The 24,520-nt window shown below is 52.4% G+C and overlaps 2 protein-coding genes across 5 annotated transcripts; one reads left to right on the top strand and one right to left on the bottom strand.

Moving 5' to 3' along the window:
• The first annotated feature begins 9,999 nt into the window (after positions 1–9,999).
• On the top strand, positions 10,000–11,473 carry RANGRF (RAN guanine nucleotide release factor). 3 transcript variants are annotated; one of them, XM_040453268.1, is made up of 5 exons: positions 10,015–10,248; positions 10,337–10,453; positions 10,672–10,828; positions 10,936–11,021; positions 11,194–11,473. In XM_040453268.1, exons 1-5 carry the CDS (start codon positions 10,148–10,150, stop codon positions 11,315–11,317), a joined length of 585 nt encoding a protein of 194 aa, XP_040309202.1. In that variant the 5' UTR covers positions 10,015–10,147; the 3' UTR covers positions 11,318–11,473. The 3 variants fall into 3 exon arrangements, with proteins under 3 accessions (XP_040309204.1, XP_040309203.1, XP_040309202.1); XM_040453270.1 differs by lacking the exon at positions 11,194–11,473 and having other exon boundaries at positions 10,000–10,248; positions 10,672–10,860; positions 10,895–10,994; XM_040453269.1 differs by lacking the exon at positions 10,936–11,021 and having other exon boundaries at positions 10,008–10,248; positions 11,194–11,310.
• On the bottom strand, positions 10,441–15,285 carry SLC25A35 (solute carrier family 25 member 35). Of its 2 annotated transcripts, none has more exons than XM_040453267.1 (5): positions 14,298–15,285; positions 13,341–13,406; positions 12,749–12,901; positions 12,231–12,365; positions 10,441–10,608 (listed from the first exon to the last, which is right to left on the bottom strand). In XM_040453267.1, exons 1-5 carry the CDS (start codon positions 14,670–14,672, stop codon positions 10,600–10,602), a joined length of 738 nt encoding a protein of 245 aa, XP_040309201.1. In that variant the 5' UTR covers positions 14,673–15,285; the 3' UTR covers positions 10,441–10,599. The 2 variants fall into 2 exon arrangements, with proteins under 2 accessions (XP_040309201.1, XP_040309200.1); XM_040453266.1 differs by lacking the exon at positions 10,441–10,608 and adding an exon at positions 11,441–12,058 and having other exon boundaries at positions 14,298–15,282.
• Positions 15,286–24,520: the final 9,235 nt, after the last annotated feature.

Here is a 24,520-nt window from a genome sequence, read left to right as displayed (position 1 = left end):
ATATGCATATACACATATACATATACACATACATATATACATGTACGTATACATATACGTATACATATGCATACACATGGAAACAGTAGGCCCCAAATGACATTGCTTAGACCTAGTCCCCAAAAGGGGGCTCAAAACTTAATCTCATTGCATTGTCGACCTCCCGCAAAATGTAGTCTTAGCCGGTCAGTAATTTCTGATGGGTGCCAGTGAGTTGGCCACATGGGCCTCCATATTCAAAGGAAGCCATTGTCTGCGTGATAAGGCCCCTGTTCTTCCCTGTAAGGGAAAGTATCCTCGCCCTTGCCGGGAACAATCCATTTCTTTCACATCACTTTCTTGCCTCCCACCCTCCTTCCATTTGTATGGCTCCTGGGGGGGCCCCCTCTACTCGCTAGATGGGCTGCTCCTGGATTCATGAATCATCTCATAAGGCCAATTAGATCTTCAAATGTAATTTGGTTGATTTTTTTTTTTAAGTTTATTTTTGAGAGAGATTTTTTTCCAACAATGTTTTTTACATTTATAGATGATCTCAAATGCACAATTTGGGAGCCGATACCAAAACTTAGATGTCAGGTTTACTTAGCACTTGATGCAAAAGAAGGGTGGTTTGTGACTGGCTGTGGCAGAGAAATTTGTGCATCTGTAGATAGGTTTCGGTTTGGATCACCCTGGCCAAGCAAGACCCACCCTTGGCCACTGCTGAGACGGAGTCCCTGCGGCTTCTCAGCCCGGTCTTCGCTGGTCCTTGACCCGGCTCCTGACCCTGCCCACCCCCTTTGCAAAGATCTTCTAGCAAACTCCAGGAGACTACCTGTTCTCTGCCCCTCGTTCTCTCCACGGGAAATGGGCTACTCCAGAATCCACTCCATACCGCTTCCAAGTGGTGGCTTCCATTCTCAGACTTCACACGCCTCCCAGAGAGCTGGAGCTGGGTCCTCCCTGTACCCCTTCTGGATTGTTCTCCACCCCCTTTGAAGAACACCTTGCCCCATTTTAGGCTCATGCCATCTTTTTTTTTTTTTTTAATTTTTTTTTTCAACGTTTATTTATTTTTGGGACAGAGAGAGACAGAGCATGAACGGGGGAGGGGCAGAGAGAGAGAGGGAGACACAGAATCGGAAACAGGCTCCAGGCTCCGAGCCATCAGCCCAGAGCCCGACGCGGGGCTCGAACTCACGGACCGCGAGATCGTGACCTGGCTGAAGTCGGACGCTTAACCGACTGCGCCACCCAGGTGCCCCATCATGCCATCCTTTTATGTCACCTTCACTCCCTACTTTGGGTTCTTCTGGTTTCCCATCACTCCGGAAGAGACAGTCACTTGTTCCCCAATGTCTGGTTCCCCTTCTAGAAATAGAACCCCTGAGTATTTTAGCAGGGGTTGTGACCTCTCATCTGACCAATGAGAGAGAAAACCGTGCATACGACTTCCAAGTGTTCTTAAAGGAAGGGTATACGCTTCTCTTCAGCTATCCTTGCTTCCTGATGTCTAGGTCAAAGGTGTGATGGCCGGAACTCCAGCACCCAGCACCACATTGGACCATGAGGTAGCTTTTGGAATTGGCATCACGTGGAGCAGAATAACAAGATAGGAGACTGGGTCTCGACACTGAAGACTACATGTGAGCCCTGGATGTCTTTTTTTTTTTTTTTTTTCAAGTTTATTTATTTGAGAGAGAGAGCAGGGGAGGGGCAGAGAGAGAGAGAGAGAGAGAGAGACAAATGATCCGAAGCAAGCTCTGGGCTGACAGCAGAGAGCCAGATGCATGGCTCGAACTCACGAATTGTGAGCTGAAACCAAGAGTCAGATGCTTGACCGACTGAGCCACTAGGGTGCTTCAAGCCCTAGATGTCATGCTCCTGTCTTGTTTAGCCATATTTGGTTGTTTTCTAACACTTGTAGCCAAACCTTATCCTATGCAACCCTTCCTAATTCCCCCTCATCCTTCAAGGGCATTGGTTCCTGGGTCACATCTTGCCGTCCACCCCAATCCCTTCGGTTATTCTGGATTCATGTCGATGACCATTTAACACTCCGGACCTTTCTCCAATGACTTGGTCCATTCCGCCTTGGCCAACCTTGGGTTTCATCATCACCCAGATCTGCCACACTGGTTCCACTCTTGCTTATTCAAGCTCCCTGCCTCTGACCACAGCCTCCCTTCCTCGCATCTTGTTTCTTTGTTTTGTTTTTAATTTTTTTAATGTTTATTTATTTTGAGAGAGAGAGAGAGAGAGCAAGCTGGGGAGGGGCAGAGAGAGAGAGAGAGGGAGAGAGAATCCCCAAGCAGGCTGGGAGCTGTCAGCACAGAGCCCAACTTGGGGCTCAAACCCACGAACTGTGAGATCGTGACCTGAGCCGAAGTCGGACGCTTAGCTGACTGAGCCACCCAGGTGCCCCTCAGCTCTCTTGTTTCGTCATCTTCGGTACTCTGAGATCTTCACATCATCAGGACCTCCACCTCAATAACCTTCCCCCCCAAGCCACTTCCTTCTTCCCCTCTCATCCAACCTCCAGGCATAACCTGTCCAGTGTCCTTTAACTTGACCGAGTATCTTTTCATCATTCCCATGTGACGAAATCCCAACCATCAGCTATCTCATAAATTCATCATTACCCCCTTATGGGGGGAACAAAATGGGAATTAGAGATCAAAGGCGGTAAGAGAAGGTCCTCCGGTCAGGCAATGATAATATACCATGAACCGAAGGGGATGATGACAGCTCTCTACACCTGAGGTCTACAAAAAAGCCACCTATAAGGGTTCCTGGCTGGCTCAGTTGGTAGAGCGTGTGACTCCTGACCTCCAGGTTGTGGGTTCAAGCCCCACGTTGGGGGCAGAGATTACTTAAAGATCTTTTTAAAAAATCTATAGCAACATCTAAAGCTAATAATCAAGTCCTGTCCTTTTTTGGGGTTCCGTCAGTCAACAACTCTCTGATGAAACCCTCTGTTAGACACCGGAAGCTCCACACACCCAAGTCACTGTTGTAATCTATTTTTCTGTGTGCTCCTTCGATCAAAAATCTGTCTCCACCGTGGAGTGTAAGCTCCACGAGAATGAGAACTCCGTCTTTGCTCTCCCCTGGATCCGACCACCTGGAAACGTACCTACCGCCTACTAGGTGCTCAAATCGCTATATGCGGAATGAATTAATAAATGTGAGTGTTAAAATTAGGAAAGGTTGATACACTTTTTTTTTTTTTTTTTAAGAGAAGAGCAAATTTAGTGAATCTGGCTTGGCTTTTCAGGTCCTCTCAAGGATTTCCCTTTTTTACTTCATCTCTCCAGTCATTCAGAGTGGCAACTTCTTGTCATCACATTAAATGAGGGACACTGTGTGTGTGTGTGTGTGTGTGTGTGTGTGTGTGTGTGTGTGTTCAGGTGGGGTGGAAGACACGAGAACCCTTAAGTCTTACTGTTTTCCCAATTTTTAAAAACATTTCTTAATGTTTATTTATTTTTGAGAGAGAGAGAGACAGAGAGACAGAGTGCGAGCAGGGGAGAGGTAGAGAGAGAGGGAGACACAGAATCCAAAGCAGGCTCCAGGTTCCAAGCTATCAGCACAGAGCCAGACGCAGACAGAGCCAGACTCAGGGCTCGAACCCACGGACCATGATCATGACCTGATCATGACCATGATCATGACCTGAGCCGAAGTCAGAAGCTTAACCAACTGAGCCCCACAGGCGCCCCATCTGTTTTCCCAGTTTAATACCTGCCTGGCAGCCAACAGGATCCAGGGGGCGGGCAAACCTGTTTCCCTACCACCTGCGGTATTCAAGACGCTGGGGTGGAAATCAAAGAAATTTCAGCCTGTCATTGGACATGTGGGGGCAGCACACAGCCAGATGGTGGAGGCCCAGGTACTGCTGGGGTGGGGCTTGGGTTGGAGTCCCATCTCTGGCTTCAGGAAGGACCTTCCTGTGTGGGCAGCCCACTGGGAGTACTGGCCACTGTGAGTCAGTCCCCCACCCCCCAGAAGGGGTGGGTGTGTGCGGCTTCACCTGTCCTGTGGCCACAAAATTCGGCCCAAGCTTTCAGGCTCAGGGAGGGATTCCCCGGAGTGGCTGAGGCCTGAGGGAGGACTAACCTTGTTACAGGAAAGCTCGGGGCGGGGTGGGGGTGGGGTGGGGTGGAGACTTGACTCGCAAAGATGGTGATGTAAGGACTTGAACGAAGGGGTGTCTGGAGTATTAAGTGGGAGAGAGGACAGGCCTGGGAAAAGACCTAACAAGCATGTTAGGGAACCTGGACTTTCTCCAAAGAGCAATGGGGAATCTCTAGAAGGGGTCTGTTTCGGGGTAGAGATGGGACTACCACTAGGGCTGCAGGGGAGGAAGACAGAGGAGGGTGTGTGTGGTGGGGGGGTCTGGGAAGAAGGCGTGGCACTCTCCAGGAAGGAAATGCTGGCCCAGACTGGAGATGGAGAGAAATGGAAGGGTTCCAGGGACACTAGGAGGCAGAACTCACCAGGAACTGGATGTGAGGGGAGGAGGAGAGCGTGGGGGAGCCAATGGTGGAGCCCAGACTTCTTGCTTGGACCGGCTCCATGATAATCTCATTAACCGTGATAGGAACACTGGGGAGGGGGCACGCTTGGGTCAAGAGGCTGTGCTGTGCTCAGGACGCACCGACGGAGGTATCCAGCGGGAGGCCAGGAGACATCTGGGATGGCGGTGAGGATCTGGGAGGCCCTGATGTACTTACGGAAAAGGTTATCCAGAAGGACCCATGACTCACTCTGAGGCTGTGTGCCGTCCGCTAGCTCCGGGCAGAGGGTCCTCAGGAAGAAACGTCACTGAGCCCTGGCACATGGTACTGTCGCCTCCGTGTGACTGGCTACGGACAACCCACGGTGACAAGGAGGAATGGCAGAATCGTAGGCACCTGCACTCCACCATTGGGAGCTGGAGGAAAGGATGCTGTCTCCTCCTGGCCCCACAGCCAAAACCCTTCGGTGCCCATGCCCTATTTCTGTCACCGGTGTAGCCATTCTTCTCGGCTAGGCCTCCATCTTGGACACTGATCTCCATGTTTCCTTCCACCTGGGATCACCCAGGTCATGACTTCCCTTGCTCATGGCTTTTCTGGTGCCGTCTCTTCCTCTCCCTTCTCTACCAGCGCAGCACAGACCCTCATCACCCTGAACTTGGGATATTACACTGACCTCTTATTCTATGTCACCCTAACTGGTCCAACACCAACTGGAAGGTGGCATCAGGTGCTACATGTTATAGATTGTTTTCCACAAGACCACCTTCACTTCAGATGCCAACTATAAATCTCCTGGGTCCCCAAGTCACCCACATTTCTGGCCAAGTGGTTATAAATTCCAGGCTTCCTGCAATGCCCACAGGTTCGATATTTCACTGGAATGACTCACAGAACTCAGGGAAGTGCTCTATTTAGGACTGCTGTTTCACTGCAAGGGTCTGGAAGGGTCCTAGAAGCAGACCTTCTAAGCCCATTCCCCCAGGGGACAAGGGGTATCGCCCTCCTGGCACATTGGTGTGTTTACCATCCAAGAACGTCTCCCTGAGCCTCAGTGTCCAGAGTTTTTACTGGGGCTTGGGGTCTGATTGGGCTGATATCAAGTGGCTCGGACATGGTTGGTCTCTATGGTGTGGCCTACGCTCATCCTGACTCTTCCCTTTGCATAAACCATGTAGTCGTCCCATTGGTGCAAACTAGCAGGGCCCGCCATGAGTAACCAGGAAGCCCCGTCACTTGGAAGATCCCAAGGATTTAGTTTCCCTCTCAGGAATTAAGAAGGAAGGCCAGTCGAGTTCTTTATCTTATAACAATTCTTGACTGGTTTTAACTGGTAAATAACTGCTTGTCTCTTAAGCAATATCCATTCGATAAATATTTATGGACCAGGCCCCGTACAACTCAGTGGGAAGCTAAAGGTAAAAGATGGGTATGGTTGGGGCGTCTGGGTGGCTCAGTCGGTTAAGTGTCTGACTCTTGGCTTTGGCTCAGGTCATGATCTCACAGTTTGTGGGTTTGAGCCCCATGTGGGGCCCCACATGGCTGGGGATTCTTTCTCTGCCTCTACTCCTCTCCCCTGCTTGTGGTCTCTCAATCTCTCTCTCTCTTAAAACAAAACAAAACAAAACAAAACAAAACAAAACACAACACAACACAACACAACACAACAAAACAACAACAGAAACCTCCTGGTGCTTAGAATCTACTGAGGATTAGAGCATTACAGCACAGTGAGTATCTACAGTGGGAACAAGGAAGTCAAGCATCACAGGAGCCCTCTGAAGGATCAGTGAACCCTGACAATGAGTTAGCCAGGGAAGAGAGGGAGAAAGTTCTAGGCAGAAGGCACATGTGTAAAAGCACTAAGGCATGAAAGAGAATGACTTAGCCAAAGGGCTAAAGGAAGTTCAGAGTACCTTGCATATAGAGCATGAGGGGAGAAGGGGGAGATACAGGGCTGGAAAGGTCCGTGGGGGGTGGGGGTGGGGGTCCTGGGTGACAGCTATAGAATCATTCCCAATACAAGGATACATGGTCTTCCTCAAGCACTGCCTTCACGATGCCAGGTCTTTGGTTAGAAATCTCCCAGGGCTACCACTGGCTGCCCCAGGACCGTGGGCACCTCTCCGAGGCAGCTTCAACCGGGAAGTGAGGGCACTAATGTCTATAACGTTACGGGATGGAGACTGTTCACCCCAGCTCTCTCGCTCCGCTGGGGGCTCAGAAAGTGACACCGTGTTTCACACATTTTTGGATTTTTTTTCTCAGAGCCTAGTCCATGGCCATGGCATGTACTTCATAGCCAGGTTTGTCTTTTCCTCTTTTTATTTAAAAAAAAATTTTTTTTTTTAAGTTTTATTTAAGTAATGTCTCCACCCACCCTGGGGCTGGAATTCACAACCCTGAGATGGAGAGTCGCACGAGAGCTAGCCAGGCTCCCCCACAGTTGGGTTCCTTACGCTCCGATCAATCAACTTGGATGGGGAAAAAAGTATGCTTATTTCCAATGACTAATCGGAAATGCTTGTTATGCATTTATGCTTATTTCCGATTGAAATTCAGCAGCTCCTACAGTCGTGACTGTAGATACCACAGTAGCAGGAACAGTACCAGAGGCTCTGTCACAACGGTGGCCGCAGATACTGTCACATTACAGGGGTTGCTGATCTCTTGAGGTACGATTTATGTGCATTGCTAGTTTGACGTCACACTTTCCAGCCCTGCTGTTAGATCTTGTGAACGTGATATCAGAGAAGCACATCTTGACTCTAACAAGAATCTGGGGGCTTGGAGGCGCCTGGCTGGCTCAGTTGGTTAAGCATCTGACTCTTGATCTCAGCTCAGGTCATCATCTCACGGTTCGTGGGATGGAGACCCACGTTGGGCTCTGAGCTGACAGCGTGGAGCCTGCTTGGGATTCTCTTTCCCACTCTCTCTGCCTCTCCTCTGCTTGCAAGCACTCTCTCTCTCTCTCTCTCAAAATAAATAAACTTTAAAACAAATCTGGGGTTTTCATTTTGATTATTATATTTACATAGTTTCATTTCCTTTGTAGTCATACATATTTTACTTTATGAATTTGAAAACATTTTCCTGAGTAGGGGTCCATGGGCCTCACCAAACGGCCAAGGGGACACACGGTAGAAAAAAAAAGGTAAAAAACCTGTGCTTAATAGAAGTATATATGTCACCCTCATTCTTCCTAAAACTGATGTTTGACTTTGGATACTGAGGTCATCTCTCTGGTCCAAGTCCATCACTTCCAATCCCTGGTGCCCTCAAAGGTGCTCTGGGACACCTGTCTCCAAAGAAAACAGCTGTATCAAGTGCATGCAGGGCATCACCTAAGGGAACATCCTAGAGGTACGGAATCTATCAGTTGCAGATCTCTTTCAACCAGTGAGCTGAGAGCCGGACAAACCCTCACACACACCCTCCCTTGGGCCACCTGGGTCTCCTGTGACTCGTCCCATGATACCCTTCATCCTAGCGACGGCCAGCTGGACCAGGGATTTCACTCGTGTCTGGCTAGTGGCCTGGGAGGTGGCCAAGCACGAGGGCTTGCCAAACAGGTACTTTCCAGTTGGATGACCCAGTTAGTTCCTGTCTCTTGGGAGACTGCACTTGAACATGCAAGGGGTCAGCAGTTGGGAGGGCCAGAGGAAGTGATCGACACAAAGACAGAGGTAAACGGTGAGAGAAGGGAAACGAAGTCCAAGGTGGAGCTTGCCAAGTGAGGGTGGGGGTCTGGCCCTGTGCCTGTGTCACTTCATGAAGGTCTGCCTCTCACCACTTGCAAGAGCAGACCTAACCTGCGCCCCCAGAGAACTGTGGCGGGCCAGGAATCCCCAGTCTCACACAAGGCTCACAGCACAGCATGATTCCTGGCATGCCAGAGACCCAAATCGATGAAGTGGAGGGCTTTCTCCTCAGTCTCCCTAATCCTGGCTCAGTAGGCCCCCACCCCCTGTGCCCAGTGCCAGGGCCCCGTTAACTTCTTTGTCCTTGAAATCCCCTTTCCAAGGGTTCCCTATCTGCTTGACTGCTCACAAAGCAGTTAGAGCTGGTACTGCGCAGGTGGGGTTGGGCTGGGGGTGGGGGGAGGTGGCAGGCAGAGATGGGGAGGGAGGGACCAAGAGGTCTGCCACTCCCCACCTGACAGAGGCCACATGGAGTAGACCTCTGGGATCCGGCCCCCTTGGTTTCCCTTGCCCAAGCTCCTTCTCTCCCTCTGGGGTCTGTAACACTCCCCTCCTCTCTAGAATTCCTCATGGATCAAACCTAGTCCACTCTCCTTGCCCAGAAACAGATCCAGAGATGCTGCTACGTCTGTAGCTCGTTTAATCCTAACGTTTTAGAGACGAGGACGTGAGGCTGAGAGAAGTCTGATGCTAGCAGTCAGAAGAGAACAGGCCAAGCTCCTTCGGATGCTCTATAAAGACCCTGCACAAGGCAGCCTCTCCAGCGTCACTGTTCACAGCTGTCTGCTACCTGTTCCTCACTGCACCCTTGCCAAACTGATATGCTAGCCTCTCCCAAAACATGCCGTTTCATCTCCAAGTCTTGGCTCCTGATGATGCCCTGGCTAAAATACCCCTAGGATGCCCTAGTGAATTTTGGGTCAAAGTGTACTCCACGGTTCCCTGGTGAGGCAGGGATCGGGTCTTAATTGCCTCTGTACCCTCCAGCTTTGGTAAGGGGCCAAAAATGAGGTGTCCCCTGACCCCAATGCCACTAGATTATTAGGGTCCATAGTATAGTCCCACTTGGAACCCCGTGGGTGGGGTTTATTGAATCATTTAACAATACATAATGGGTCTATTATGTTCTAAACACTCTGCCCGGTGCTGGGGATCAAACGTGAATGGAGACATTAGCTGGCAGGATATCACTGAGCAGACACTTTAAGAACATTCTAAAAATCTACAAAAGAGAAACAACAGAGGGTTTAATCCGTGTTTTCCTCCAGGTGCGTGTTGGGGCGGCCACCCTCCCCACTCCCTACCGCGTTCTCAAGGCGAGATTTGAGAGGGATTAAGCATTATAATCCCCGGGTTGGGTCTGGCGTCCAGGAAAGCATGAGGCCTGAATCCTAACCAGGCCCCACACCTGGCCCCACTGTATCTCTAATTCCCCGCATCCGGGAATTAGCGGTCTGGTTTGCAGCTCGCTGCCATCAAGGGGCCCCAAAGAGGGAGTTGTGAGACCCTCAAACTATTCTCCCCGGACTCAGGAGACCCCATCTAGACGCCGGTCCCTGGCACGAGCAAGGGCCCCTAACGAGGGTCTCAGGCGACAATCTTAGGAGGTGCGACCCTTTTAAAAAGAGGAGACGGGTGGGCGCGAACTCGGGAGCAGGCGGGCATCATTATTCCCAAACCGAGATCAGAGCTCTCAGCAGACTCCGGGGTGGGGGGGGTGGGGGGGCGGCCCCCGGGGAGAGCGTGGCTTCCGGGATCCGCCCCGCCGGGCACCGCCCCGAAGACGCAGGCGCCGATTGGCCAACGCGACCGCGGGGCGGGACCAAACGCTAAAGGGGCGGGGCTAGGGTGGCCCGGAGACGGCCAGGGAGACGGCCAGGGCGGCGGCGAAACGCCGGAGGGGAAGCGGCGGGGCCGCACGTGGGTTTTTCGTGCATCTCTGTAATGCCCGAACCTAGTCCCAGGCGCATGGAGCCCACGCGAGACTATCCGCTGTTTGGGGGGGCCTTCTCCGCCACTCTCCCCCCCGGGGCCATCGACGTGAGGTGAGAAGGCGCGGGCACCGCTGGCCGACAGGGTGGGATGCGGGGAGCGGCGGGGGTCACCCCGGGGGTCTGCCTCGCCTCTCTCCAGCGATCTCCGGCCGGTCCCGAACAATCAGGAAGTCTTCTGCCACCGCGTGACGGACCAGAGCCTGATCGTGGAACTTCTGGAGCAGCAGGCCCACGTGCAGGGAGAGGAGGCTGCGCGGTGAGGGAGGCGGCGCCCGCGCGGCTGGCCAATGGGAGGGCCGGAGCTGGAGGAGTGGGCGGGGCCTGCGGCTGGACGTTTAATCGGGGCAATGAGAACTCCAAGGGCAACACTTTATCACCGGAAGCGAGCGAAGCTCAAAGGACTCAAAGATGCTGGGGGGGGAGGGGAGGAGCGGTGAGAGATGCCCCTGCCTGACTCTGCTCCCCCTACTCTAGATACCACTTTGAGGACATTTGCGGGGCGCAGGAGGCTAGGGCTGTGCAAGTGGAAACTGTGCAGCCCCTCTTTTTGGAGAACCTGGCCCTGAGGGGCTGCTGTCAAGAAGCCTGGGTCCTCTCTGGCAAGCAACAGGTGGCTAAGGAAAACCAGCAGGTGAGGGCAGGGAATGTGAGATTCCTGGAGGGGTGAAGGGAGTGGCCCCGGCGGGGGAGGGGTGAGGGGGTGGGGTCGGGTAAGCATCCTGACACTGATCCCTTTAGGTAGCAAAGGACGTGACGGTGCACCAGGCCTTGCTGCGGCTGCCCCAGCACCAGACTGATGTCCTGCTCACCTTCAGTCAGCCCCCGTAAGGAGGACAGATAGGACACATGGCTCATGGCTCGGTCCCCAGGAGGATCTGCTGGGAGGGGAGGAGCAGGGAGACTGGCTGGTGGGGTTCTCCTGGAAACAGGAGGTGGGAACTTCCAAACCCGAGGCCTGGATGATGTTCTCTCTCCATCTGTTCCCCCACCTTCAAGCCCTGACAACAGGCCATTTCTTAGCCCTGAAAATCTGTCACTTCTGCCCTGGAGCCTGGGTGACTTTGAACAGCTGGTGACCAGTCTGACCCTTCACGATCCCGGCATCTTTGGTCCCCAGTAAAGATCCTGAAGTGCCGCGTGACGCTGCTGAAGCACATGGGGGCCCTGTTCTGCAAGGGGAGCGAGGGTTTGGAGATATTCCCCTAATTCCTTCCCTGTGCATAAACATAAGACACCTCCTGTCTGCAGAAATAAACTTGCTTTATACCCAAGATAATCTCTGTGCCATTGCATCTAACAAGACACCTGGACCCCCCCCCCCCGCCCCCTGCCGGGTTCCCTTTGGTCTTGGAGTGGGGAGTGTAAAGTTTGTGCATCAGAGCAGAAGGGACCCAAGGCTGCCCAAATAAAAGGAGGAAATACTTTGGAGTGACCGGTTCAGCCCTGAGAGAGGGGTATGAAGTGTCCAGGGGGACGGGTAGGGAAGGTTTAAAGAACGTGACACCCAAGAAAGGGAGGGAAACTATCCCTTGTAGTGATTCAACCCTGAGAAGACAGTTAGGGAGTGGCGTAGGCGGTTCCCTTTGGATGGACGAAAAGATCCGCTGGTCAGAAGTCACGAGAACACAATAGTGGAGGCAGAAGTGTCTAAGGAGTGCTGATGTGGTGGTGTGGGAAGGACTGGCTGTTATTTGGTGTACGTGTGGTAGAGGGTGCGTAACTGGTCCCAGAAGAAGAGGGAAAGGATGGTGTGGGGGCCAAGGCGGAAGTAGGAGGCACCTATACCCTTGTACATGCCAAAAATGCCCTCTGTCCGAGCGGTCTGCCGCAGAGCATCCAGCATCCCCCGGTACATGAGGCCCTGAGAGCAGGTTGGAGAGGGAGGGAGAGCACAGGGAAGGGATCTGTCAGAGCCCGCCACGGGGCCTCTTCTCGGCAGGCTGCCTTTCTGGCTGTCCCACCTGCCCCCACAATCTGCCTTCACCCACCCCCTGGCTCTCCCTGCCTGCCAACACTCCAGAGCACTCCCTTACCTTGCCCTGCGAGTCCGTGGGCTGGTTGTAGAGCCTCGTGCTGACCACATCAAACGGCGTCATGGCCAGGACCACCGCAATGCCACTCACCATGGCAGCTGCCAGAGCCACTTTCCAGCTCTGGGGAGGAAGGATCTAAGAGTGGAGGGAGGAAGAGTTTTGTCAGCCAATCATTCGAGGCCTAGGGAAGGATAGGCCCCGTCCTGGGGACACAGGAGAGAGCTGGTAACTCGGGAAGCTCCCATGCCACCAGTTGCAATACAGCGTGATGACACTTGGAAGGAGGAAGGGCAGGCTGCTTGGGGACTCAGAGACGACTTCTGCGAGGTAAGCGAGGTAAGCGACAAGAGGACTGTGGGAAGGGTGTCAAGAGTCAGTGAGCCCCAAGCCCTCCTGCTGTTCCCTTGTTCCCTCACACTGAATGTCAGCACTGTCCCCTCTGGGGGGGGGGCCCTTCAGCTTGCCCTTCCCCCCTGCCCACATTCCCGGGGTGGCCCCACCCCTTTCCCAGGCAGTACCTCCCACTGCGTGATGAGGTCCTTGGTGGATGAGAAGGTGCACAGCTGGGTGGAGGAACCGATGATAACTCGGGGCAGGCCGCCCAGGGCCCCACGCCACAACCCCACCAGACCATGTTTCTGGCCAATCTCGCTTAGCGCCTGAAACATGCCCTGGCAGGGGGAAGACCACGGGGGCGGGCTTCAGTCCCCCCAGCATCAGGGGCTGCCACCTAACACTGCCAGGGAGGGGTCCTTAACAGGCACCCGGTGTCTGGACAACCAGTTCCGTGTGGACTTAAGTCGGCATGTGGCCCCTTCAGGGATCTGCCACCCCCCGTGGTTCCTTTCTTCATCACCCCAGAATAGGGGCAGGAAGCAAGGGAGGACGTGAGCAGCTCAGGAGAATGGGATGGGAGAAACAGGTGCAGAGACGTGGAGGAAGTGGGGACCGTGTGGGAAAGAGGGTCTGGGCAGACTCCAGGGACGCAGTGGGGCTGAGCTTGTGGACCAGGCAGAGCCGGGACTGGGTTGCAGTTGTCGGGGGCAGGCAGAGAGGTGGGGGGCAAGGGGCGCGGGGGGCAAGGAGCCAGTGGGGCTGGAAAACCCTCACCTGATGCTTATACTGGTGCCCTACCGCAATTTCCGAGGCTGCTTGTGCCTGTAGGTGTGTCTTCACCTGGGGACGAGAGAGTATCACAGCCTCCAGCCCGGGGGCCACCCTCCCACCCCAAAGACCCGAACGCCTGACCCCCTCACACTTCCTCTGGGGTGTTCGGCAAGGTATATCCTTTTAATCTGATAATTATTGTTGTTCCCACTTAACAAATTGGTCATGAGACTCTGTGTCCCTTGGCTCCAGTCCCAGGGGATGGATCTCTTAGCACGGAGAAGACACCCCACCCCCTCTACATCCTCCTTCCCTTGGGGTGGTAGGGTGGGGGATGGGGAGGTTGGAGAAAGGCAACATTTCCTAAGACTGTTCCCGTATGGCAACACTCCGGTGTTCGGCCTCTCATGCCAGTTCTTATTCTCAGACTGGATCTCCAGCCACCACTGTGAACCAGCCTGCCCATCGAACTGGGGCAGGTTGTGAGGAGTCATCTGTAAAACTTGCTCTCTGGCCCCCAAACCCCACGGGGGCATGTGGAGGCTGATTTTTGAAGGGGTCACTGTCCCCGAATCTCATAACCTGAGAGCGAGACCAGACAGACTGCCTCTCTTACAGAACTGACTGCCTCCCAGGATCTTCCAAGAGGAACCCTAAGCAAGGCCTAATCCTAGCAATAAGCAGCTGTGTGACCTCGAGCTGGTCACTTCCCCTCTCTGGGCCTCAGGCTATTGACCCTTCATCTATTCCAGAAAACTCAAAGGAGAACACTGCGGGATTCTAATTCTGTGATGCCCGGGACTTTCCTTGATCCCCTACACCCGCTGATGTATGGTGCTCAAATTCCCCATCATCCCCTGCACGAACCCACTTCCAAGCTCAGTATCAGCTTGTGCAGGCCCGGGCCCACCCGACACCAAGTGTCTGCCTGAAGGCCCCAGGCAAGATCCTTCTTCTCACCATGTAGATGGGGCTCCCCAAGTAGGCTCCCATGACCCCAGCCAGGGCCCCAGCTGCTGCGCTTCGTGGAGGGCTGAGGGTGCCTTCGGCAGTGTGCAGGTAGCCCCCAGCCTCAGCCAGCCCGTAGGTGCCCAAGCGGATGCCATTCATCAGGAACTGGTATAAGAGGGCGGGGGCCAGTCCCTTCTGCAAGGCAGCCAGGCCGTCCACCCTGCCGATGGTGATGAAGGCGTGGAAGACGTTTCGGTAGTGCCGCTGGTAGGTGCCAGGGGCCTGCAATTCTCCCTGCAGCTGCATTCTGGTCTTTACCACTTCCAGGGGGTTGGTGAACAGACAGGCCCCGCAGGCTGCCAGGCCGCTCATCAAGAAGTCCATGGTGGGGTAGCAGTAACAGGAAGTGGCCCGGGAGTAAAAAAGTAAAACTGAGCTTCAGAAACGGGGGGTGAGAAATCAGGGGGAGGGCCTCAGTCTTAGCAGTCCGGGCTGCAGGAGATAGGAATTGAGAGGTCTGGAGCGGAGACTGTTAGGGTCAAATGTCAAGAGGTCAAGGGTTAGCTGGAATTTGGGAGTCAGGAGCTGGCAAAGAGAGAAGAAAAAGGAGTTTAGGAGAGCCTGGTGAGAAGGTTATGGCAGGGCTCTGTCGGTCAAGGATTTGAGGCCAAGGAAGGGCGGAAGTCAGGAGGATGGCAGGTGGAATGATGAGGATGGTCGGCTACGGGGGCCCAGGAGCAGGGGAGGGAAATGCGGACTCGGGAGATGGGAGCCGGGAGGAAGGAAAAAGAAAAACAGCAGGTTACGGAGGAAAAGGATCCTGGAGAAGATCGGTGGCGTCCCGGGGAAGGCAACGGGATCGATCTGTATCGGGGAAGCAAGTCTGGACTCCAGCCCGGGATAAGCGTCCCCGGGCAGCTGCCGAAGCCCGCTGCAGCTCCGGCCAGGGGTAGCCAGCGGAGGCCGGGCCGCCACACTCCAGTCACTGGAGCGCGGCGCCCAATCGGGAGCCGGGGAGAGCCGCAGCCGGGAGCGCCAGCCAATCAGCGCCGAGCCGGCTCCGCGGCCAATGGGAGGTGCTCTGGACGACCCGGCCCCCGGAATCCTGGGAGAGGCTGTTGAAATTAACTCTCCCCACGCCGGCGCCGGCGCCGGCGCGGCGGACGGGAAGCTCCGGGAGGGGCGTTGGGGGAGCAGAGCTTGTATCTCCCGCGGGGAGGAGAGGCTGGACCCAGGGCTCCTGGGCTGGGGTTTGGGGCTGCTCCTCCCGCGGGCCGAGGGCGCCCCTCCCTTCGCCTTCTGTCCGGGTCTGTGTCAAACTGTGGATCCGCTCCCTCCTGGGCTCCGGCGCCAGGTGAACCCGGAGGCTGCGGCTACGCCCGCAGGTGCGGATGGGGGACACACCTGCTGGACCGGATGGATCTCTTGAGGCTGTGGAGAGTATTCGTAGGCTCCAGCGCCGGGGTGTGGTGGCTGCGGGCCCCGAAGGTTGGCGTGGGAGCGCAGTCAACCCTGAGCTCTTGATCCTCGCGGCAATCCAGAGGCGAAGGGCGGACAGGGCAAGGCAGGGGGTTAGTTCCCTGGGCTTAGGTTTACACTGTCAGCTTGGGGGTGGGGTGGGGAGGGGAGACTGGGATCCTGGACCCCTGTCTTTGCTCATGAGTCCGCTGACAGTTAATCACGGGAGAACCGAGGAAAGAGGTTGGGTTAGCTAGCAACCCTGGCAAGGGGTGGAAGGAGAAAGAAGGCTTGGGAGAAGGAAAGCACGATGGGGGATGTCATCTTGGGGAGGGAGGGAGGAGGAGGAGGAGAAGGCAGAGGCTGCCTGCCTGTGTGTGAGTGAGGCAGCCACCAGATTTAGACTCAGCGCCTCTGGAGTTCCAGTTTGGGTCCTGTTGTGCACCGGTTCAGTGACCTTAGGCAAGTTACTTAACATTTCAGACCTTCCTTTCTAAACAGGAATGATAATTATCTATTGCACCGACCTGAGTGCAAGTGTTGGACCTGTACTAAGTGCTCAGTTACCAGGTTTCCAGAAAAGCCGGGAGCTGTCAGACTCCTGTGCCCTGTGCCCTCCAGTGTCTTGTTCCCACTGCCCGGAATGTCCCTTCCTTCTTTTGGCGATTCCCAAACCATTCCTCACCTTGACCTTTACTTCTCCTGACACTTGAAGCTTTTTCAAGTTCTCCACTTTCAGCCATTTCCATCTGGCTTTGCTCCTCAAGCATTTACCCACATTTTTCATTTTAATTAGCAATTGTTTACTCCCTGACTCCTTCACCCCTCTGGGAGTTCTTGGATGCCCCAGCCCACCCCTAGACCCTGTCTGAGTCATATCTATCTCACCATTGTACTGCTACCTCATTGAGCAGTTCAGATGAGGCAGGAGGGGTGGAGGATAAAGTAGCACAGATAATGGGGCTTCTCAGGAGGGGCTCTGAGTCTTCTGGAAATTTCCAAAGAATGCTCTTAGAGTTCTCCACCTGGTGGACGGGATGAGAATTTTTTTTTTAATGTTTTTATTTATTTTTGAGAGAGAGAGAGAGAGAGAGAGAGAGACAGAGCATGAGCAGGGGAAGGGCAGAGAGAGGGGGAGACACAGAAGCAGGCTCCAGGCTCAGGCTCTGAGCTGTAAGCACAGAGCCCAACGCGGGGCTTGAACTCACAGAGTGTGAGGTCATGACCTGGGCTGAAGTCAGACACTTAACCGACTGAGACACCCAGGAGCTCTGAGAATTAATTATTATTTTAATCCTGGAGTTTACACCAGTGGTTCTCAAAGTGTGGTCCCTGGAGCAGCAGCAGCACCTGGGAATTCACTAGAAATGCAAATTCTCTAGTCTTGCCTTAGACTTCCGGCACCAGGAACTCAGGAGGTGAAGACTGACTGACTACTCCGTTCAAGCCCTGTAGGTTATTCTGATGTGTGCTGAAGTTTTAGAACCATTAGTTTGGGCCTTTTGTCTTTAATATCTAGATACCCTAGAGATAGACTACTTTTATAGTATTATTTTTAAAAATACCTTAATTTTGGGGTGCCTGGGTGGCTCAGTCAGTTAAGCGTCCGACTCTTGGTTTTGGCTCAGGTCATGATCTCACAATTCGTGGGTTCAAGCCCTGCGTTGGGCTCTGTGCTGACAGCTTGGAGCCTGGAGCCCGCTTCAGATTCTGTGTCTCCCTCTCTCTCTGCCCCTCCCCCTCTCATTCTCTGTGTCTCTCTCTCTCAAAAATGAATAAACATTTTTAAAAAAGGTTTTTTTTTTTTTTAATAGCGTAAATTTTAGAAGTGTTAAATTTACAGAAAAGTCGTGGGGCGCCTGGAGGGGCTCAGTTGGTTAAGTGTCCAACTTCGGCTCAGGTCACGATCTCACGGTTTGTGAGTTCGAGCCCTGCATCGGGCTCTGTGCTGACAGCTCAGAGCCTGGAGCCTGCTTTGAATTCTGTGTCTCCCTCTATCTCTCTCTGCCTCTCCCTGGCTCACACTGTCTCTCTCTCAAAAAAATAAACATTAAAAATTTTTTTTTAAAAACAAATTTACAGAAAAGTTGTAAAAGTTGTAAAGATACTATGAGAGTTCCCATATTACCCCCATCCAGTTTCCCTTGTTATTAACATCTTGTGTTAATATGATATATTGTTATAATAATGGACTGATATTGACACGTTATTATTCATTAGAGTCCATATTTTACTTGGATTTTCTTCATTTTTGCTTCAACTTCTTTTCCTGTTCCAGGATCCCATGCAGGGCACGTACCACATTACACTTCATTGTCATATTTTCTTAGGCTGGAAATCTGTCTTAGCTGTGACAATTTCTCAGATTCTCCTTGTTTTTGATGACCTTGACTATTTTTTGGTGACCTTGACAGTTTTGAGGAGTCCTGTGTTAAGGATTTTGTAGCATGTTCTCTGCATTCTCAGGATTGACTGAGGGCTTTTTGTCTCATGATTTTCTTTCTTTTTTCTTTTTTCCCCCTCATGATTGAACTGAGGTCATGGGTTTTTGGGAGGAAGACCACAGAGGTAAATGTCATTCATCACATCATATGAAGGGTGCCACTGGATGCATACTGTCAAAGTGGCTTCTCACTGTGGGTGTTGATCTTTTCTTTTTTTTTTCTTTTTTTTTTTACATTTATTTATTTTTGAGAGACAGAGAGAGACAGAGCACTAGTCAGGGAGGGCTAGAGAGAGAGGGAGACACAGACTCCAGGCTCTGGGCCGTCAGCACAGAGCTCGATGTGGAGCTCGAACTCACGTACTGTGAGATCATGACCTGAGCCAGTCGGATGCTTAACCGACTGAGCCACCCAGGTGCCCCTGTTGGTGTCGATCTTGATCACCTGGATCAGGTACCCTTTGTCAGGGGTCTCCGTTGCAAAGCTATGATTTTTTCCTCCTCTGCAAACTGTACTCTTTGTGAAAGGGCGGGCCTATGCCAGCCGACTCCATCTTGTTCTGTGTCCTTCACCTTGACCACACCTCCTTCCCTTGAGTCACCCCCCCTCACCTGCCTAATGGGACTCGGACCCTTCCCCAGGACCCTTCCCCAGCCAATCGGCTGAGGCCATAGCCATTACCTTACCAACTGCCCCCAGGCCCCAATAAAACCTTTGTCCCAGCCAATCGGCTGAGGCCATAGCCATTACCTCACCAACTGCCCCCAGGCCCCAATAAAACCTTTGTCCTTTTGAAACTCGCTCTCTTTCCCTGGTATCTCACCGCTGCGTCGGTGCAGGTAGGGGATTGAGCTCGAGCTAGCTCGAATAAAGGCTCTTTGCTTTTGCATCGGACTCGGCTACCTAGTGGTCTTTGGGGATCACGAATTCTGGGCATAACATTTGGAGGGAAGTCACTATGCACAGCCCACACTTAAGGGATGGAGAGTTAGACTCCGCCTCCCCGAAGGAGAAATATCTGCACAATTTATTTGGAATTAATGCACGGAAGAGTTGTCTCCCTCATTTATATATTCATTTATTCAACTATCGATTTCTATCAGTATGGACCCACGGAGATTTATTTTATACTTGGGGTTATAATCCCATATACTTTATTTTGTTGCTCAAAGTGTTCTAGCTTTAGCCTTGGGAGCTCTTTCTTTCATGGACCATCCTTTTCGTGTTGTATCCAAAAACATATCGCCAAACCCAAGGTCACCTGGATTAGCTCCTATATTTTTCTTCTTGAAATGTCAGAGTTTTACATTTTACGTCATAGGTCTATAGTCTTTTTCTGAGCCTGGATGATGTAAGGCCTGTGTCTAGATTCATTTTTAAAAATTTTTTTATGTGTATTTATTTTTCAGAGAGTGAGACAGAAAGAGCACGAGTGGGGGAGGGGCAGAGAGAGAGAGAGACACAGAATCCGAAGCAGGCTCCAGGCTCCCAGTTGTCAGCACAGAGCCCGACGTGGGACTCCAAACTCACCGGGGTTTGAACTCACGGACTGTGAGATCATGACCTGAGCCGAAGTTGGACGCTTAACTGACTGAGCCACCCAGGCGCCCCTTTTTTAAACATGGATGTCCGACTGTGCCAGGAACTATTATTGAGAAGAGTATCCTTTCTCCACCCAACTGCCTTTGCTCTTTTGGTTAACATCAGTTGAATATATCTGTGTGGGCCTACTTCTGGGCTCCGTATTCTCTCCCGTTGATCCTTGCATCATTTCTTTTGCTAACACCGTGTCGTCTTGATGACTATAAACTGTCACCATTTTTTGCTGGGTGTGAATGGCCTGAGACAAATTCGAGAGGAGCGGAGGGGGGACCCCAAGGGGGACCCCAGGTGCCCGGGGGGAAAGGGTGGGACCACAGAGAGGGGTAGGGAGCATGATGCAGCGTGTGGAGAACACTGGGCTGTGCCTCATCTCCACCTGTGCTGGGGTGGCCTGGACACTGATGGGTTCATTTGGCAGCCAGGTCCCACACCTGAAGTGCTCAGACTCCTCCACCTGGTGGCAGTTAGACCGAATCCTTTATCCTTACCAACATCAGAACCTATCTCTATGGGGCGCCTGGATGGCTCAGTTGGTTAAGCATTCCATACCGAAAAGGACGCCCGGGGATTGTGTGCTTCCAGAAGGTTTCTTCATTTTTTTTTAATTACTTATTTTTGAGAGAGAGAGACAGACAGACAGACAGAGCATGAGCAGTGGAAGGGCAGAGAGGGAGAGGGAGACACAATCTGAACCAGGCCCCAGCCGTCAGCACAGAGCCCGACGGGGGCTTGAACCCACAGACCGTGTGAGATCTTGACCTGAGCTGAAGTTAACCAACTGAGCCACCCAGGCGCCCCACTCCCGGAAGGATTCTATTGGAGTTCAAGGTCCCGGCCCTACCAGACACCAGTGGGACTCAATATTTCTTTCACCGAGAGCTCCTCTCCCCTCATAAGGAATTTTTTTTTTTTTTCGTTATAAGTGACGGAAACCCTACTCAAACCAGCTTACAGAACAGGAATTTGTTGACTCACATCACAGAAAAGCACAAACACAGATAGGATTTCAGGCCAGCGGGATCAGGGACTCACCTCTGTGTCTCAGCCTCTCCCTTGTGTTGGTTTTATTCTCAGGCACCCCATGGAGTAGCCCTAGGCCTGTGCCTCATCAGCTTAGCATCCCCAGAGGAGAGACAGCGCTTTGGTTGTCTATCTCTGCATAAGGAATCAACCCAAGACTTAGTGGCCTGACACACAAACCATTTCTTTGCTCAGGAGTCTGTGGATCAAGAATTTGGGCTGGGGCACCCAGGCGGTTAAGCGTCCGGCTTTGGCTCAGGTCACGATCTCACGGTTTGTGGGTTCAAGCCTCGCGACGGGCTCTGTGCTGACAGCCCAGAGTCTGGATCCTGCTTTCGATTTTGTGTCTCCCTCTCTCTGCCCCTTACCCACTCATGCTCTGTCTCTCTCAAAAATAAATAAACGTTAAGAAGAAGAATTTGGGAGGAACAAAAAGGATTTGGGCAGGGCTCAGTGTGGATGCCCTGTGTGGTATTAGTTGGGTGTTGGGGTGGGGCTGGAGAATCCAACATGGCCTCACGTGTCCTAAGATCTCCATCCTAGCTGATGGCTGGGGCATCCTGGTTCTCCAAGTGGCTTCTCCCTCCACATGGCCGGTCACCATTCAGTAGTCTCACCGACATTTCTGTGCACGACGGCTGGCTCCTAAGAAAACAAAGATGAAGCTGTCAGTCCTCTTCAGGCCCAGGCCCCGAACAGGCACAGTGTCATTCTTCACGTTCTCTTGATCAAAGCAGGTCACGGGGCCAGCCCAGGTTGAATTGGAGGGAAAATAAATTCTTCCTCTCTCTTGTCTTTATTTATTTGGAGAGCGAGAGCACGCAAGCTGTGGATGGGCGGAGAGAGAGGGAGACAGGATCCCAAGCCGACTGCACACAGTCGGCATGGATCCTGACATGGGGCTCGAACTCACAGACTGCAAGATTGTGACCTGAGCCGAGATCAAGAGTCAATTGCTTGGCCGACTGAGTCACCCTAAATTCTTCCTCTTAATGAGAAGAGTGTCAGAGTCCCATTGCAAAAGGGAATTTGGGATGGGAGGGACTGTTGCAACCATCTTTGGAAAATAACCTACCAGAGAGCGTAGAATGTCTTTTTCAATGATTGGCGTCTACGTCCTGCGTGGATTATGCTTTGGCCCTGCGTGTGTCACAGGCTCACCCCTGAATCAATCTCGGTGGCTAGGGAAGAGAGCACGTGTTGGCTGGCTGCTTCTGGGCCATGTGGACTAGAATGATGGTGGCTCCCTGAAGGAGAACCAGGTACCAGAAGGTGGGCGTGGGTAAAGAAATGGTCAAAACCATTTCTGTCCGCCCCCGCCACCCCCACTCAGAAACCTTCTGTGCCTGTTCCTCCAGCCTCCTAACCTTCTTTCCATGTCAGCCAAGACTCTCTCCCCACAGTTCTCCAGATGGGCCCACTCTCTGTGGTCCCCCCAGATGGGCACCCATGCCTTGCCTCTTGGCCTGGCCAAGCCCTACCTGATTTTCAAGGAACAGTCTAAGTGTCTCCTAGGGTTCCTTCGTGAATCACATTTTTTTTTTTTCCAACGTTTATTTATTTTTGGGACAGAGAGAGACAGAGCATGAACGGGGGAGGGGCAGAGAGAGAGGGAGACACAGAATCGGAAACAGGCTCCAGGCTCTGAGCCATCAGCCCAGAGCCCGACGCGGGGCTCGAACCCACGGACCGCGAGATCGTGACCTGGCTGAAGTCGGACGCTTAACCGACTGTGCCACCCAGGTGCCCCTGTGAATCACATTTCAAATTGCAAGTGTTTTGCACAGAAAAGGATGTGCATTGCAGCCTTGATTGTAATGACAAAACCTGAAAGCGACCCACACTTCCGGCCCTAGGGAATGAATTACAATAGTCAAGATTCTTTCAGCAATAAGTGACAGAAACCCAGCTGAAACTAGCTTAAGCATGAAAGAATTTAGTGGCTCAGGAAATGGGGTGGTCCAGTGGACAAAAATGAGTTGTCAGCCCCCCTCCATCTCTTGTCTCTGCTTCCCTGGGGTATGGGGCTCATTTTCTCCCCATTGAATTGACTAGGGTGGGGATGGCGGGTGGGGTGGGGGAAAGGCCAAGTCTGATGGCGCTAGACTTAACCTTGTTCCTGCTTTGTGACCTTGGAGGAAAGAGAAAGCGGCTCTTTCCCAGGGAGGCTGTCCCTGCTTGGGTGACTCCTGCATTCCTGGGCCATTCTCTGTGGCCAGAGGATTGACCAAACCTGGGTCAGATGGCCTGGAGGAGACTGCTGTGGTCGGCTGTCCCACTGGAACCATATGGAGTGGGGTGGGGGTGGAGGCGTGAAGCATTTCCTAGAAGACTTTTACTGTTCTTACCAAGGTGGTAAAACCTAGTTGATGCAATATTATATTCCAGGAAAAGCCGTAGTTACGAGGACCGCGTAGCAACATGACAAAGGGTCATAAAGCAATGCTAAATAAGAGAAGGCAGAATACAGACTCGAAAGGATGATGGTGTCCCTGGAATACGGAAAAATAGAAAGCTTTTGCCTTGGTGGGGGTGGGACGCTGTATTACTACATGAAAAAACCTTCACTACCTTTGCAAAAGTATTTGCACAACAAATACGTGTCCGTACAAAAATAATCTGGTGGGTGTCGCATGGTATGATTTTCAGAGCTCAGTTTCTTTTCGAATGAGACGGCGCACACATATAAATAAACAGATGGTGATTTTATAGCTCTGAAAAGTCGTGTTTTTTTTTTCGTCCTTGTGGTTGCTTTCAGCAGTGGGGCCCAGTCGAGCCTCTTGGTCAGGAATGTTAGAACATTCTGAGTGCAGTCCCAGGGAGCTTCAGTTTGGGGGAGGAGGGGACATCTCTCACCAACAGCTAGGCAGATAGGAGGCCTCCGGATGGGTCAGTCAGGACAGAGAGAGGCAGCGGGAAAGTGAGGGAGGACAGCGAAGGGCCCAGGGGGGTCCAGTCCACTCCATTCCTCTTCTGCTGGCATCCCCACTCACCCCTGGGTTTTAGAAAGTCTCAAGTGCCATTCATGTTTGCAGCTAATAACCAGCACTTCGGGGTTACGCTATTTATTTGTTTATTTTAAAAGTTTATTTATTTTGAGAAAGAGAGAGAGAGAGAGAGCAGGGTGGGAGCAGAGAGAGAGAGAATCCCAAGCAGACTCTGCCCCGTCAGCAGCATGGAGCCTGACGTAGGGCTCAAACCCACCAACCACAAGATCATGACCTGAGCCGAAACCAAGAGTCGGACACTTCACCGACTGAGCCACCAAGGCGCCCCTATTATTTATTTATTTTTATTTGAGAGAGAGAGAGAGAGAGAGAGAGAGTGTGTGAGTGGGGGAGGAGAGTGGCAGAGGGAGAGAGAGAGAGAATCTTAAGCAGGCTCTATGGTCAACTCAGAGCCCGACACTGGGCTTGATCCCACAACCCTAGCTCAACCCACTGAGCCACCGAGGTGCTATCCTTATTTTTATTTTTTAAAGTAAGCTCTACATCTAATGTCGGGCTTGAACTCACAACCCTGAGATCAAGAATTGCACGTTCCACCGACTGGGCCAGCCAGGTGCCCCTTGGGTTATCTTTTTTTAATGTTATTTTTGTAAGTAGCAAAATGAATAAGATATTCCCGTTTCGGTTAAAACACACACACACACACACACACACACACACACACACACACACGACAGGATTCTTTTGGCTACTTACATGT

Source organism: Herpailurus yagouaroundi, unplaced genomic scaffold (assembly GCF_014898765.1).
Source record: "Herpailurus yagouaroundi ecotype Mexico unplaced genomic scaffold, PumYag 208, whole genome shotgun sequence".
Classification (NCBI taxonomy): Eukaryota; Metazoa; Chordata; class Mammalia; order Carnivora; family Felidae; genus Herpailurus; species Herpailurus yagouaroundi.
This window is presented reverse-complemented; position numbering and strand designations above follow the sequence as displayed.